Source organism: Pipistrellus kuhlii, unplaced genomic scaffold (assembly GCF_014108245.1).
Source record: "Pipistrellus kuhlii isolate mPipKuh1 unplaced genomic scaffold, mPipKuh1.p scaffold_m20_p_1, whole genome shotgun sequence".
In the NCBI taxonomy this organism is placed as follows: domain Eukaryota; kingdom Metazoa; phylum Chordata; class Mammalia; order Chiroptera; family Vespertilionidae; genus Pipistrellus; species Pipistrellus kuhlii.
The window spans coordinates 158,698,122-158,710,632 of NW_023425404.1; the positions used below are offsets into that span (position 1 = coordinate 158,698,122).

Here is a 12,511-nt window from a genome sequence, read left to right on the forward strand (position 1 = left end):
TATTTCTTTCTAAATATCAGTTTTGACAAACTGGCTTGTTATTCACTGACTCAAAAATGCCATTTCTGCCCTAACCAGTTTGGCTCAGTGGATAGAGTATCAGCCTGCAGAGTGAAGGGTCCCAAGTTCGATTCTAGTTAAGGGCATGTACCTTGTTTGCAAACACATACCCAGTAGGGGGTGTGCAGAAGGCAGCTAATTGATGTTTCTCTCTCATTAATGTTTCTAACTTTCTATCCTCCCTTCCTCTCTGTAAAAAAATCAATTATATATATATATATATATATATATATATATAGAGAGAGAGAGAGAGAGAGAGAGAGAGAGAGAGAGAGAGAGAGAAATTTTTTTTTAAGTGTCATTCTAACAGTTAAAAATAAGATAGGTAGACTGGCAGATTGGCTCCGTTGGTTGGAGCATTGTCCTATGCACCAAAAGATTGAGGGTTTGATTCCCAGGTTTCTAATTCAATCCCCAGTCAGGGTACATACAGTAGGCAACAGATCGATGTTTGTCTCTCTCCCCTCTCTTCTCTCTCTAAAATCAATAAACATGTCCTTGAGTGAGACTAAAAAATAATAATGGTAATAAGAGAGCCAGATGAAGATTTTGGCAGTGTGGGGAAAGGTTAGGGACATTGAAATCAGGCATCTGGGAGTAAAAATCATACTCACAGGGAGTTTTTAAACAAAGAGCTATTTCAGTAGTTAAATCTTCCTTTGCTGCAGGGTGTTAGCAAAGGAAGAATTCTCTAGTGGGAAGGTCACCCTGAGGCTCTGTCTGAAACATGATCTGGGAAGCAAGATAACCAAAAAAAAAATTGCTATTAAGGACTTTCATGTCTCCTGCTTCTATTTAATTATTCTGTATTTTCACTGAATACTAAGAAAGTACTTAAGTTATATCATGATCTCTTTCTACAAAGAAACACACAAAAAATATTCTTTTTAACACCCAATATAACTATTGAACTATTCTCATCAAATTTCAATTTGAAAACAACAAAAGGAGTTAGGCAGAAAGATAAAACAATAGCAATGAGAAATTCAATCTTTTTTTTATTATTATTTTTATCATATATTTTATTGATTTTGTACAGAGAGGAAGGGAGAGAGATAGAGAGTTAGAAACATCGATGAGAGAGAGTCATCGATCAGCTGCCTCCTGCACACCCCCTACCAGGGATATGCCCGCAACCAAGGTACATGCCCTTGACTGGAATCGAACCCGGGACCCTTCAGTCCCCAAGTCAACGCTCTATCCATTGAGCCAAACCGGTCTTGGCGAGAAATTCAATCTTTCATCACAAATAATGGTAACAATAAGGCTACTTGGCTATGAGGTACTTAAACTATTACCAAATAACATTTGCTTATCTTCTAACTCCTGCTTGTTTGGGTTTTTTCTTCTTCAAAATCCTCAGAAAATCAAAGTAGCACTGATACATATGATAATAAACCCACAGAAATTGGCTATAACTTAAATAATCAGAAATGATGAATGTTTATGAAATATAGTAACAGCTACTAGCAATCATCGCACTATTGAGATATTGGTAATGAATTAAGTATCATTGCTGCAAACATAATTACAATTTACTGAGGTCTTTTACATTCAGTATCTCTAATTCTCCAACATCTGAGGTATGGTTCTAAACACAGAAATATCAGAAAAAAATATAGAAATGTGGGAAGGAGGGTTAAATAAAAAGTTTTCTATAGAATTTAACATTCTTAACAGATACCACTTTTCATGTAATAATTCATAGCTATTCTGCTTCAATTCTAATATATAATTGAAGAGAAGGTCTACATCTTTCATGTATCAGAAACTCCAAAGGTACAAAAACTCTGCAACTACATCAAGAAAAAAAAAGGCAATAAAGATTTATCACATAAGCAATTGTTTTGCACTCAATAATGTAGTAAAACAAAAGCAATCCTGTATCAGATAGGAGGAGTAAACTAAGACCAGCCAACTGTCTGCAATTCCCCAAACTTTAGTTCTGAAAAGAAGTCCATACTTACTTGCACTTCTCCCACCAAAAGAGCATAACATATTAAACCAAGCTGTCAGATAACAAAACCGTTAAGGTAATAACTTAGTTGACAGCCATTCAAAATGATGTTGCAGAATTACTATTGACATAAAACACAAATAACAATTATCCCTGAAGGTGTGTTTATGAGTGACTATTTGCCTCATTTTCTTAGCAGTATTGCATAATTTCTCCACCATGTTTATCATTTTTACACTAAAAATGGAAGTAAAAAAAATAATTCAAAAGTATTATTTAAATTCAAAGGTTTCTATTTTCTCTTCCACCATTATATTCTTGGTGGCCCTTACAAAATGATCCCAGCAATTTGAGATATTAACACCTAGTAACATAAGATTTCTCTTAAAAAACAAGATGGTGAATACCACCTTTTTATATAATTTTATCAATTACAGATAAGGCAGTATGTTGCAAGATCTCCAGATCTAGTTTGCCAGGATTCAAATCCCAGTTATACCACTGACTGACTACATAATTTTGTGAAAATTACTTAACCTCTTTTTGCCAGTTTCTTCATCTGCTATGCCTGACATATAGTACTTAGCTAGCTATTTTATTATTATCTTTTTTTTCATAGGTGAAGATACTGAAGCACTAAAATCATTTGCCAGAAAATAAAGATGCCGGGGGAAGGAGAGTAGGAGGAGAGACAAGTAGACAGAAAAGCAAGAGACAGACACATACAAACTCAATGAAATCCTGGATCTCTTTTACTAAACTGCTATTCTGTTGAAAAGACAAATGGAAGCTCTGCAGCATAATGTTCAACAAATACTTCCTTTCTCAGCCTATCTCTTTGTTTCTTCCTATACAGAACTAAACCCGATTTATATTTATTCTCATTCCTAAACCATCTTTCCTACAGACTTGCATTTTAAAAGTTAGCTGTATTAGTTCTTTAACTCTGTTCCAAGTCAAATGTTTCTGTGGAATTCCATCAGTCAGAAGATAGGTGCAATTTAAAAATGCTAGAAACACAGAGAACACTCAACACCCTTTTTGAGTAACTGTTAAAGAACTCACTCTGGCCGAAACCGGTTTAACGTAGGCCTGCGGACTGAAGGGTCCCAGGTTCGATTCCAGTCAAGGGCATGTACCTTAGTTGTGGGGACATCCCCAGTAGGGGGTGTGCAGAAGGCAGCTGATAGATGTTTCTGACTCTCTATCCCTCTCCCTTCCTCTCTGTAAAAAATCATTTTTTTTTTTTAAACTAACTCTGATCCTAAGTTTCCCTGAATTTTATATGCTTAAAATGTCAGAGGAGGAAAAACTCATAAGTCAAGAGACTGTGTTCCAATTCTATCATGGACAATAATTAGGCCAGTAACCTGAAGTTGGTGATTTTACCATTTCAGGGGGGGGGGAAAGGTAAATTATGTTACTGAAAGAGCCCATTTAGCTTCAAAATTCAACAGCCTCTTGGACAAACTTGAAATTTGAAAATTCACAGGCAATTTCAGGCCTCCATGTTTCCTCTGACTGAAATCTCTTTTTTCCCATGTCTTCTTCCCTTTTAGAGAACTCTTGTTATATCATCCATTAAATATCCATCCCTTTTTTCATGAAACATTCCCCGAGCCCAAATCAAATTGCTCCATATTCTTTGGACCCCCATTGACTGTATTACATCTATTATAGAGGACTACTTATAAACTGTCTACCAGCTGTGAAGTCTCACTTCTTGCACAATGCCTAGAGCACACAGCAGGTCCTGTGTTTAAAAATTTGAGTCTAGCCGAGACTGGTTTGGCTCAATGGATAGAGCATCGGTTTGGGGACTGAAGGGACCCAGGTTCGATTCTGGTCAAGGGCATGTACCTTGGTTGCGGGCATATCCCCAGTAGGGGGTGTGCAAGAAGCGGCTGATCGATGACTCTCTCTCATCGATGTTTCTGACTCTCTATCTCTCTCTCTTCCTCTCTGTACAAAATCAATAAAATATATTTTTTAAAAAAAATTTGAGTCTACAAAGTTAAATTAGGTTCCTGTGAAGGTTCCCTAGGCACCATCTGGGAGTTTAGCTCAACCTGAAGCTGCATGGAAGCCAATTTGCAGCACAGCCACAGCTTTGTCCCAGTCAGATCTACATATGCAGTGCAAATTTATTTGCAAATTTGTACAAAAGCTACACAAAGGCGTCCCTGATGCAGATTATCTGGACACCCTCTGAGGATTACTTCACCTTCCTATCAAAAAAAACCTCTTCACCCTGTTATACTTTGTTCCATGCATTTTAAGACCTCTTACCATACTATATGGTTGCTTAAAGTAAGCTCCACCAATGGAGGAATTTTTATCCAATTTGTCCACAAATGATACCCAATGCCTGTATCAGAGCCTGACACAATTAATGTTTCTTTAAATATATTTTTTTTTATTAATTTCGGAGAGGAAGAGAGAGGGAGAGATAAAAACATCACTGATGAAGAGAGAATCCTTACTGGGGATGGAGCCTGCAACCTGGGAACCATGACCTCCTAGTTCATATGTTGACGCTCAACCATTGAGCCAAAACAGCCAGGCTAAATTATGTTTTGTTTCTGTTTTTTTAACTGTCTTTCCTTCTATCTAAAAGTCCTCGTGAGTTATGAGTCATTGCCTTTCTAACACTATCTCGAATTGCCCTTATTTCCTGAGCTCCATCCATTTATAGTCCCCTTACGAGGAAGCTTCCAAGAACTGGAAGAAAATATTTGCTATTTAACTCCTAAATTGCAACTCTTACTTTCTTTGCTCACCTGATGGTATAGAAATAATTTTCAGAAAACCATACCAAAAAACAAACAGATAAAATAACCAAAACTTTGTTCTTTACATTCTATTATTTTTTTTAATATATTTTATTGATTTTGTACAGAGAGGAACAGAGAGAGAGATAGTTAGAAACATCGATGAGAGAGAGTCATCGATCAGCTGCCTCCTGCACACCCCCTACCAGGGATATGCCCGCAACCAAGGTACATGCCCTTGACCGGAATCGAACCAGGGTCCCTTCAGTCCCAAGCCGACGCTCTATCCATTGAGCTAAACCGGTTTCGGCATGTTCTTTACATTCTAATAATTTTTATCTACGAGGTCTTCACTTCAGATTTTAAACGTCATGGTGGACAAAAAACAAAATAAAAAATGTTGGATTACTCTTTTAGATTTCAACAGGCTAAAGATGTTGAGAATCTACTACTATTAACTATAATATGCGACCTGACTGAAAAAGTGTACCTCAAACAGTACAAACCCTCTAATGTTGTGTGTGTGTGTGTGTGTGTGTAAGAGAGAGAGAGAGAGAGAGAGAGAGAGAGAGAGAGAGAGAGAGAGAGAGAGAGAGAGAATATATACAATGGCAAGATTTTTGTAAACAGCTAATATGTTTCAGGAGAAATGAACTTATTCACTGAATTTCTGTTGCTAATAAATACTGAGCCATGTAAAAAAATATTACATTTGTATTCAGAAAATACCACCAAAACCTTGTCCATCCCCAAATTTCTGCCAAATATAGTTCTTCCCTGCTTCAACCAATTGAGCTGTGAGTTCCAAGAGACATAAGCCCATCAGCAGCAGTCATGGACATCACCTATATTACTATTTTGAAGATAGCTCTTAAGTTCTTGAAGAAATAAAACATCAGCAATCAAACAGACTCAAGATGAGAAGTTTCAAGCTGAGATGCCTGGATATGTTGACTCAAACTAAAACAAAGACCAAAGTCACCCAGTCCTCTTATCTATCACCATTTATCTGAAAAACTCAACTTCTTGGATGAGACCAAAAAAAAAAAAAAGGCTTCACAATCTCAAATGTGTTAGGCGGGATGACAAAAGCCCAGGCCCCTTATGCATGTTAGAATGTCTGTCTTCTGTGATCTCTCAATTTTGCTTAAACGCCCTCCAAAGAATTACTACTCTAGATATGAGCATGTGGAAATAAGGTTTAAGTTCTCAGGATTCAAGTGCCAAGGTGATGACTAAAACTTATGTAAGGTGGGGAAAGAGCATCGGAACAGAAAATTATCAATGATATTTTCCCTACAACAGCAGAGTACGGGTTTCCACCTCCGGGCTTTTTATTAGCTTTCTCACCACAGATTAAACATGGATGAATCACATGGAAGCCTTCTGTGGGGTGCAAGGTCCTGTTTTCCCAGGACGTGAGGCTTGTCTGCTGCCTCCAGACCCCCTATCTGGCCATCCCATCTTCCTCCCCACACCCCGCCCCCAACATGCCTTGTAGTAAGAAAGGGAAAAGACAGCCAGTACTTAAACTAAGCTGTCACTTAACAGATGATTTGCAAAAACAAGTCCCCAGGGGACCTAATCAACCTAGGGCACACTGCCCAAGCCCCGGTGGGTGGTTGTCGGAAAAGATAAAGCCCGTATTCTTCAGGAAAGCATGTGACTTTGAAGCAAGAAGCTGCTCCAGACCCCAAGGCTCCCATCAGGCTGTCACCAGGGCGTCCGGACCTGTACACAGCCTTCGTGTAAGAGTGTTAACATCCACAGGCCTGGTCACCGCAACTTCCTAAAAACCTAAGAGGGAAGTTGACTGGTAAAGGGTCCTGGGGTTTCCCGGGGCTGGGGGGAGCTGGGGAGAAGAACGGCGCTCCGTCTTCTGTGCTTGGGACACAGAAGAAAGGCGATGGGCGGGAGGCTGAAGCAGGCGGCGGCACGCGTCGGAAATGGGTCACGCGGAGTGGGAGGTGTTTCTTCAGAGCGAGCAGATCAACAAACCCCCGCGAGGGCGAGGCTGGGCGATGGAGAAAGGCGAACGCAGGCCCCAGGGGTGTCGGGACTTGGGGGTCCCCTCCCCCCCGCCGCGTGCTCCGGGCGGGCCGGGGAGGCAGCGGCGGCAGGTTCCCGGGGGCCCGGGAGCGCGCGGCCAGGCGGCCGGACCGGGCGGGACCGGGCGGGACCCGGCGGGACCCGGCGGGACCCGGCGGGACCCGGCGGGACCCGGCGGGACCCGGCGGCGGCCCGGGAAGCCTGAACAAAGCCAGCGCGCGGGGGGGCCTGGCTACTCACAACAAGAAGCTCATGTCGGCCGCGGCGCGGGCTGCGGGTCGCTGGTCGCAAGGCCTCGGGCCGTTGGCGGCGGCGGCCCGGGAGGAGGAGCAAAGGCGAGGAGAGTCGGTGCGGGTTTGCGCCGGCGGCTCCGCGGCACAACTTGCTCGGCTCGTCGCGTTCCAATGGCTCGCAGAGCGGCCGGAAGTGGGAAGCGCTCGGCCGGAGTCGCTCCGTGGGAGGGGAAGGAAAGGGAGGCGGGGAAAGGGCGCTCGCCTGGCCCCGACTGCCACCGGGGCCGCCGCAGTGCCGCCCCTCGCCGCCGCCGCCGCCTCCTCGCCGGCCCCCAGCCCGCGAACTCTCGCGAGAGCGGCGCGCGCCCACTCGGGCCCCCGGATTGTGGCTCCGGGTGCTGCGGTGCCGGTCGCCTGTGCCGCCCCGCGAGGATGCCTAAGAGGCCCCTGCGGATGGAGGCCTGGCCGCTGGCGTGGTGGGTGGTGGCAGAGGGGTTTCCAGGTGCTTCGCGGCCTTTCCTCTTCACGGAGGAAGTGGGCTTGAACCCCGGGGTGTCAGGGCCCTGCTCTGAGGGATGGACGTGCCATCAGAGTTTTGCCCACTGGCAATGCCAGCAACCAACGATGATGAAAGGTTATGGAGTTTACCTACCATTACACAAAAACTGGAGGGAATTTCATCCGGGGAGAATGATTTGAGAGTGGTTCTGCCAGAAGAGAGGGAAGCATTTGCAGAAACCTGGATGGAATTGGAGGTCATCGTGCTGAGTGAAATAAGCCAGTCAACGAAAGAGAAACACCACATGACCTCATTCATTTATGGATAATAAAGAACATTATAAACTGATGGACCAAAAGATAGTAAAGCAACAAGCAGACTGTCAAATTACAGCGGGGAGGGTAGGGAGATCTGGGGGAGATAAGAGATCAAATGAAGGACTTGTATGCATGCATATAAGTACAACCAATGGACACAAAACTCTGGGGAGGGAGGGCATGTATGGGAGGTGGGAGGACAATGGTAAGATATGTACACAGATAATTTATTTTAAGAGAGAGAGAGAGAGATAATTTATTTTAAGAGAGAGAGAGAAGAATCTGACTGGGTTTTCAAGGCCCCTGGTGTTTTATGGGCATATTTTAAAACCCTGGTCAGGATCCATCACTGTCTGAATGGGCAAGCTAGGCTTTCATCAGCAGCTGGGAAAGTGGGAAAACTGCTGTGGTAACATATTCCAACTATGGGGAGCATTCTTGATAGTTTATAAAGTCTTGCCTTAGACCCCTTTAACTATGTAAAATGCAGGTCCCTCTAGAAGAGGAGCTGAATCCTTTCTAAATTCTACAATAGTTTGTGCATCAGGATGCCCAGTGGTTATAATAGACTTAGGCCCCATAAATGCTTAATCATCAGTTGCCACTGATGACCCACCTGCGACACCATTATCAATGGGTACCCATTTACTTTACATAAGAGATGGTCATCTTCTCTGTGCAACACCCATCAAATCCACAAGTAAATTTTCAAAGAATCTGAACAAAACTTATGCGCAGCTATTAACCCATAGGCTAATAGGCTTGAAAGAGGTGCCAATATGAAATATGTACAATTGAGTGTATTCACTATTAGCTTAGTATTTTGCTAAATCAAACTACGTTTTAAAATAGAATAATAGGGACCGGTTTAGCTCAATGGATAGAGCGTCGGCTTGGGGACTGAAGGACCCGGGTTAGATTCCGGTCAAGGGCATGTACCTTGGTTGCGGGCATATCCCCAGTAGGGGGTGTGCAAGAGGCAACTGATCGATGACTCTCATCGATGTTTCTAACTCTCTATCTCTCTCCCTTCCTCTCTGTACAAAATCAATAAAATATATTTTAAAAAATAAATAAAATAAAATAGAATAATAATTGAAATCTTGACACTAGCACAGGAACAGCAGAGGTCCCTAGAATAATTTGAGAAGACCTAAAGGCTCAAAAGATGCAGGAAAGATGGCAAGAGGAGGATTCATCGTAATATAATATAAATGTATTTCCAGATCTTGATGTGCTACTAACTTACTTAAGACTACTGAAAATAAAACGAGATACCATATTAGGAAATTATGTTTGGGAAGGATAAGCCAGTTAACCTATTAGAACAGCAGTGTCACACCTTTTAAAATGAGGGCCTTGAATTATTACATGATCTTTAAGATATTGTCCAGTTCTAAAAGTCTGTCATGCTAGGGACATCCTTCAGATTGTTGGCAGACAGTTCCTATCCGCTCTCTGATTTGGTAAGGTGGCTTATGTAGCCTTGCTTTTGGTTTAACACAATTTAGATGAATTATATGACACTATCAGGGCAATGAGTGGTAGAGGAAGCTGCAAAGATAGCTGATGAGTTCTTCAATTAAGAGAGTTGCCTAAAATTAATAGCTCATGTAATTTAAATATATTGGACCTAAAAATGAGAGAGCTGTCATGTTAATAATACGGAATATAATTCCAGAGATTAGTTATTCAAATCAAATAATAGCTGTTCACTTAAAATTATTTAGCACTGAAAAAACATTGAAAAATCTATAATCAAAACGAGAGTATATTTTTAAATACACATTTATAATTCCAATTTCTTTACCAATTCATAGAGGGTGTGGCAAATGTAGATTTATAAGAATAGACTCTTTTCACATACAACTGTAAACTTCCTTTTGCCCCATTATGTATTTCATACCACTCCCTAAAATTTCAATTTCAAGAAATTATTCTCCAAATCAAAATCTTATTTTGTTTATATGCCCTTGACCAGAATCAAACCTGAGACTTTTCAGGCCACATGCCGACTCTCTATCCACTGAGCCAAACCAGCTAAGGCAAGACTTTTTTTAGACATCAAAGTAGTGATGTCAGGTAGAGTTTTGATACTACGCAAAGCCTGAGAAGTTTTGATACTAGAGTATGAATGCAGAAGTCCTCAGTAAGTAAAAGTATTTGAAGCCATAATTTGGGCTTCCAAATCAAAATCTTTATGCCAAATAAAAATAGACTTAGCAAAATGTTACCTTTATGCACCTGTGTTTCTTCTTGCTTTACTTCTCTCCCCAGATATCTCAAGTTTCTAATCACCATTTACCGCCTCTCCCTCAGTGTACTTGTAGTCTCCTTTTCCCTCAATGTGAGGGTTTCTAGAGCCGTAAGGAAAATAATTCATACCTTTTTATCAGATAAATTAACCACTTCTAATGTGTTAATTAATGTTTCCCTCCTAGATAAAGTAACACCACTAAAAACCAGGTTTCCAAATTGTAGATGAGGGAAAATTTCTTCTTAAGATTATTTTATTTTAAAAATTGGAATAGAGCTGAAACCGGTTTGGCTCAACGGATAGAGTGTCGGTCTGTGAACTGAAAGGTTCCAGGTTCAATTCTGGCCAAGGGCATGTATCTTGGTTGCGGGAACATCCCCGGTAGGGGGTGTGCAAGAGGCAGCTGGTCGATGTTTCTCTCTCATTGATGTTTCTAGTTCTCTATTCCTCTCCCTTCCTTTCTATAAAAAAATCAATAAAATATATTTTAAAAATTATAGAAATGGTTGTATTATTATTATAATATCACGATTTTTGCAACTCCTAATAGATTAGTGAATCTGAGTATTGAACATCATTGGCTGCTAGTATAACAAGAGACACAAGCATACTTTCTGTGTATCCTAATGGAAGAATATTAGTATATTACCTGTGAAGATATCTTGTCAACAGAGTAGAACCTAAATTTGGTCAAGCGTCTAGATGGAATTTACCAAATTACAGGAAATTCAGAGAACAGAAGAATATGGTAAAGAACATGTGAAATGACACCTCATGGATTCAATCAGCAAAATTCAAACTGTGGGGAAAGTATGCAGGATCCAATTTCTTCAACAAATGAATTGCAAGGCAAAAATAGAGCTGAAGGAGAAATCTAGAGGTTGAAAGAAACGTAAGAGGCATATCAGCCAATTATAAAGTGTGCACTTATTTGCATTCTGGTTCAAAAGAGCAATCTGAGAAAAGAACAATAACAAATGTTTATGTCATTTATAGGCAACTGAAAATTTTGAACACCAGATATCTGACAATTCTATGTACCGATTATTAATTGTGCTGATGATGTGGTTAAAGAGCCTTTATTTTTTAGAAATATTAATTTAATTATTTACAGATGAAATAACATGCCTGGAATTTACTGCAGAATAATGTAGAAGGGAGAGTAGGAATACAGATGAAAAGAGACTGGCTATGAGTTGATAAATACGTGAGGGTCATTATACTGCGCTGTCTACTTTTGCTTAGTTTTGAAATTTTCCATAATAAAAAGAAAAGCAAACAAATACCAGGTTTCCTTTTGAAGAGGCCTAACAGAAGTGTTATTAATGGTGGGAATGGAAAATTTGCTGATGATTTTTTGGACTAAAGAGTTCTTCACATTAGCCAGCTTTTTCTAAGAATATAAAAATGCTCTTGTACCTATAAAACCAAAAGCAAACACTATCAATGCCAGAGAGATAAATACTGAATTCACACCCTGTGGCTAACTCTGGTATTTCTTAAGTGGCTATTCAATTCTGATTCAGAAATATGCTCTAACTCTGAAGGAATAGATACCTGAACGACAGATGCTAGAAAAAAGTATATCAGGACAACAAATCCTTAGTAACCTGATAAAATACATTCTGTTGTGCAGGAGTGTTTGGGTTATATAATGTCTAGATTGACGTATTTATTGCATTCACTTAGTTTATTACATAAGATTATTTTTATAGCTACCATATATTGAATATTTCTGATAGACTAGTCACTCTGTTAAGCTTTTCATATACTCTATTTCATTTACTTCTTACACTACATCATGAGGTTGATATTGTGTTACTTTTCCCCTTTTATAGATAAGGAAATTAGTGCCAAAAGGTTATATATGTAATTTGTTCTAGATCTCATAACTAGTGAATCCAATCTGAATTCAGCAATATCTAATTCCTTTTCCCTTTTCCCAGGATGACCATACATCCCAACTGGCTGCCTTAAAAATATCCTATTAACTACCTTAAAAATATACTAAGTTAGAAAGAGAAGATTCTGAATTAATTTCGGAGTTCTACACAATCATATTTAATAGCTAGCAATTCAATTTGACCCTTATCAATGCTCTTTAGATTTTAATTCTGTATCTGACTTCATTAAAGACAAGCCTATGAATGAAGGACGTATTGTTTTGACACAATAGAAGAGAATGGAAATACAAAAGATTGGTTCATGAAGCTTGTCTCTCAATGCATTCATTTGTCACTAAAAGCCATAAAGCATCAAAACACAAAGCGTCTTATTTAACATGTTATAATGGAAGAAGGACTCTTCTCTTGGCCCCAAACCTAACTCAATACCTTCCCCTTCAAGCTGTTCATTCTTTCGAAGGCAA

At 40.3% G+C, this 12,511-nt stretch overlaps 1 protein-coding gene across 3 annotated transcripts in view; it reads right to left on the reverse strand.

The window, feature by feature from the left end:
* The window catches only part of MOB1B (MOB kinase activator 1B), a 48,123-nt gene extending 40,915 nt beyond the window's left edge, over window positions 1-7,208 (reverse strand). For all 3 annotated transcript variants that reach the window (XR_006739814.1, XM_045571880.1, XM_036414382.2), the window contains exon 1: window positions 7,078-7,208. Coding sequence is in view for 2 of the 3 variants with exons in the window: in XM_045571880.1 (XP_045427836.1) it covers window positions 7,078-7,091 (14 nt within the window). In the remaining variant the exon portion in view is untranslated. The remainder of the gene's footprint in view (window positions 1-7,077) is intronic.
* Between the last annotated feature and the right edge of the window lie 5,303 nt (window positions 7,209-12,511).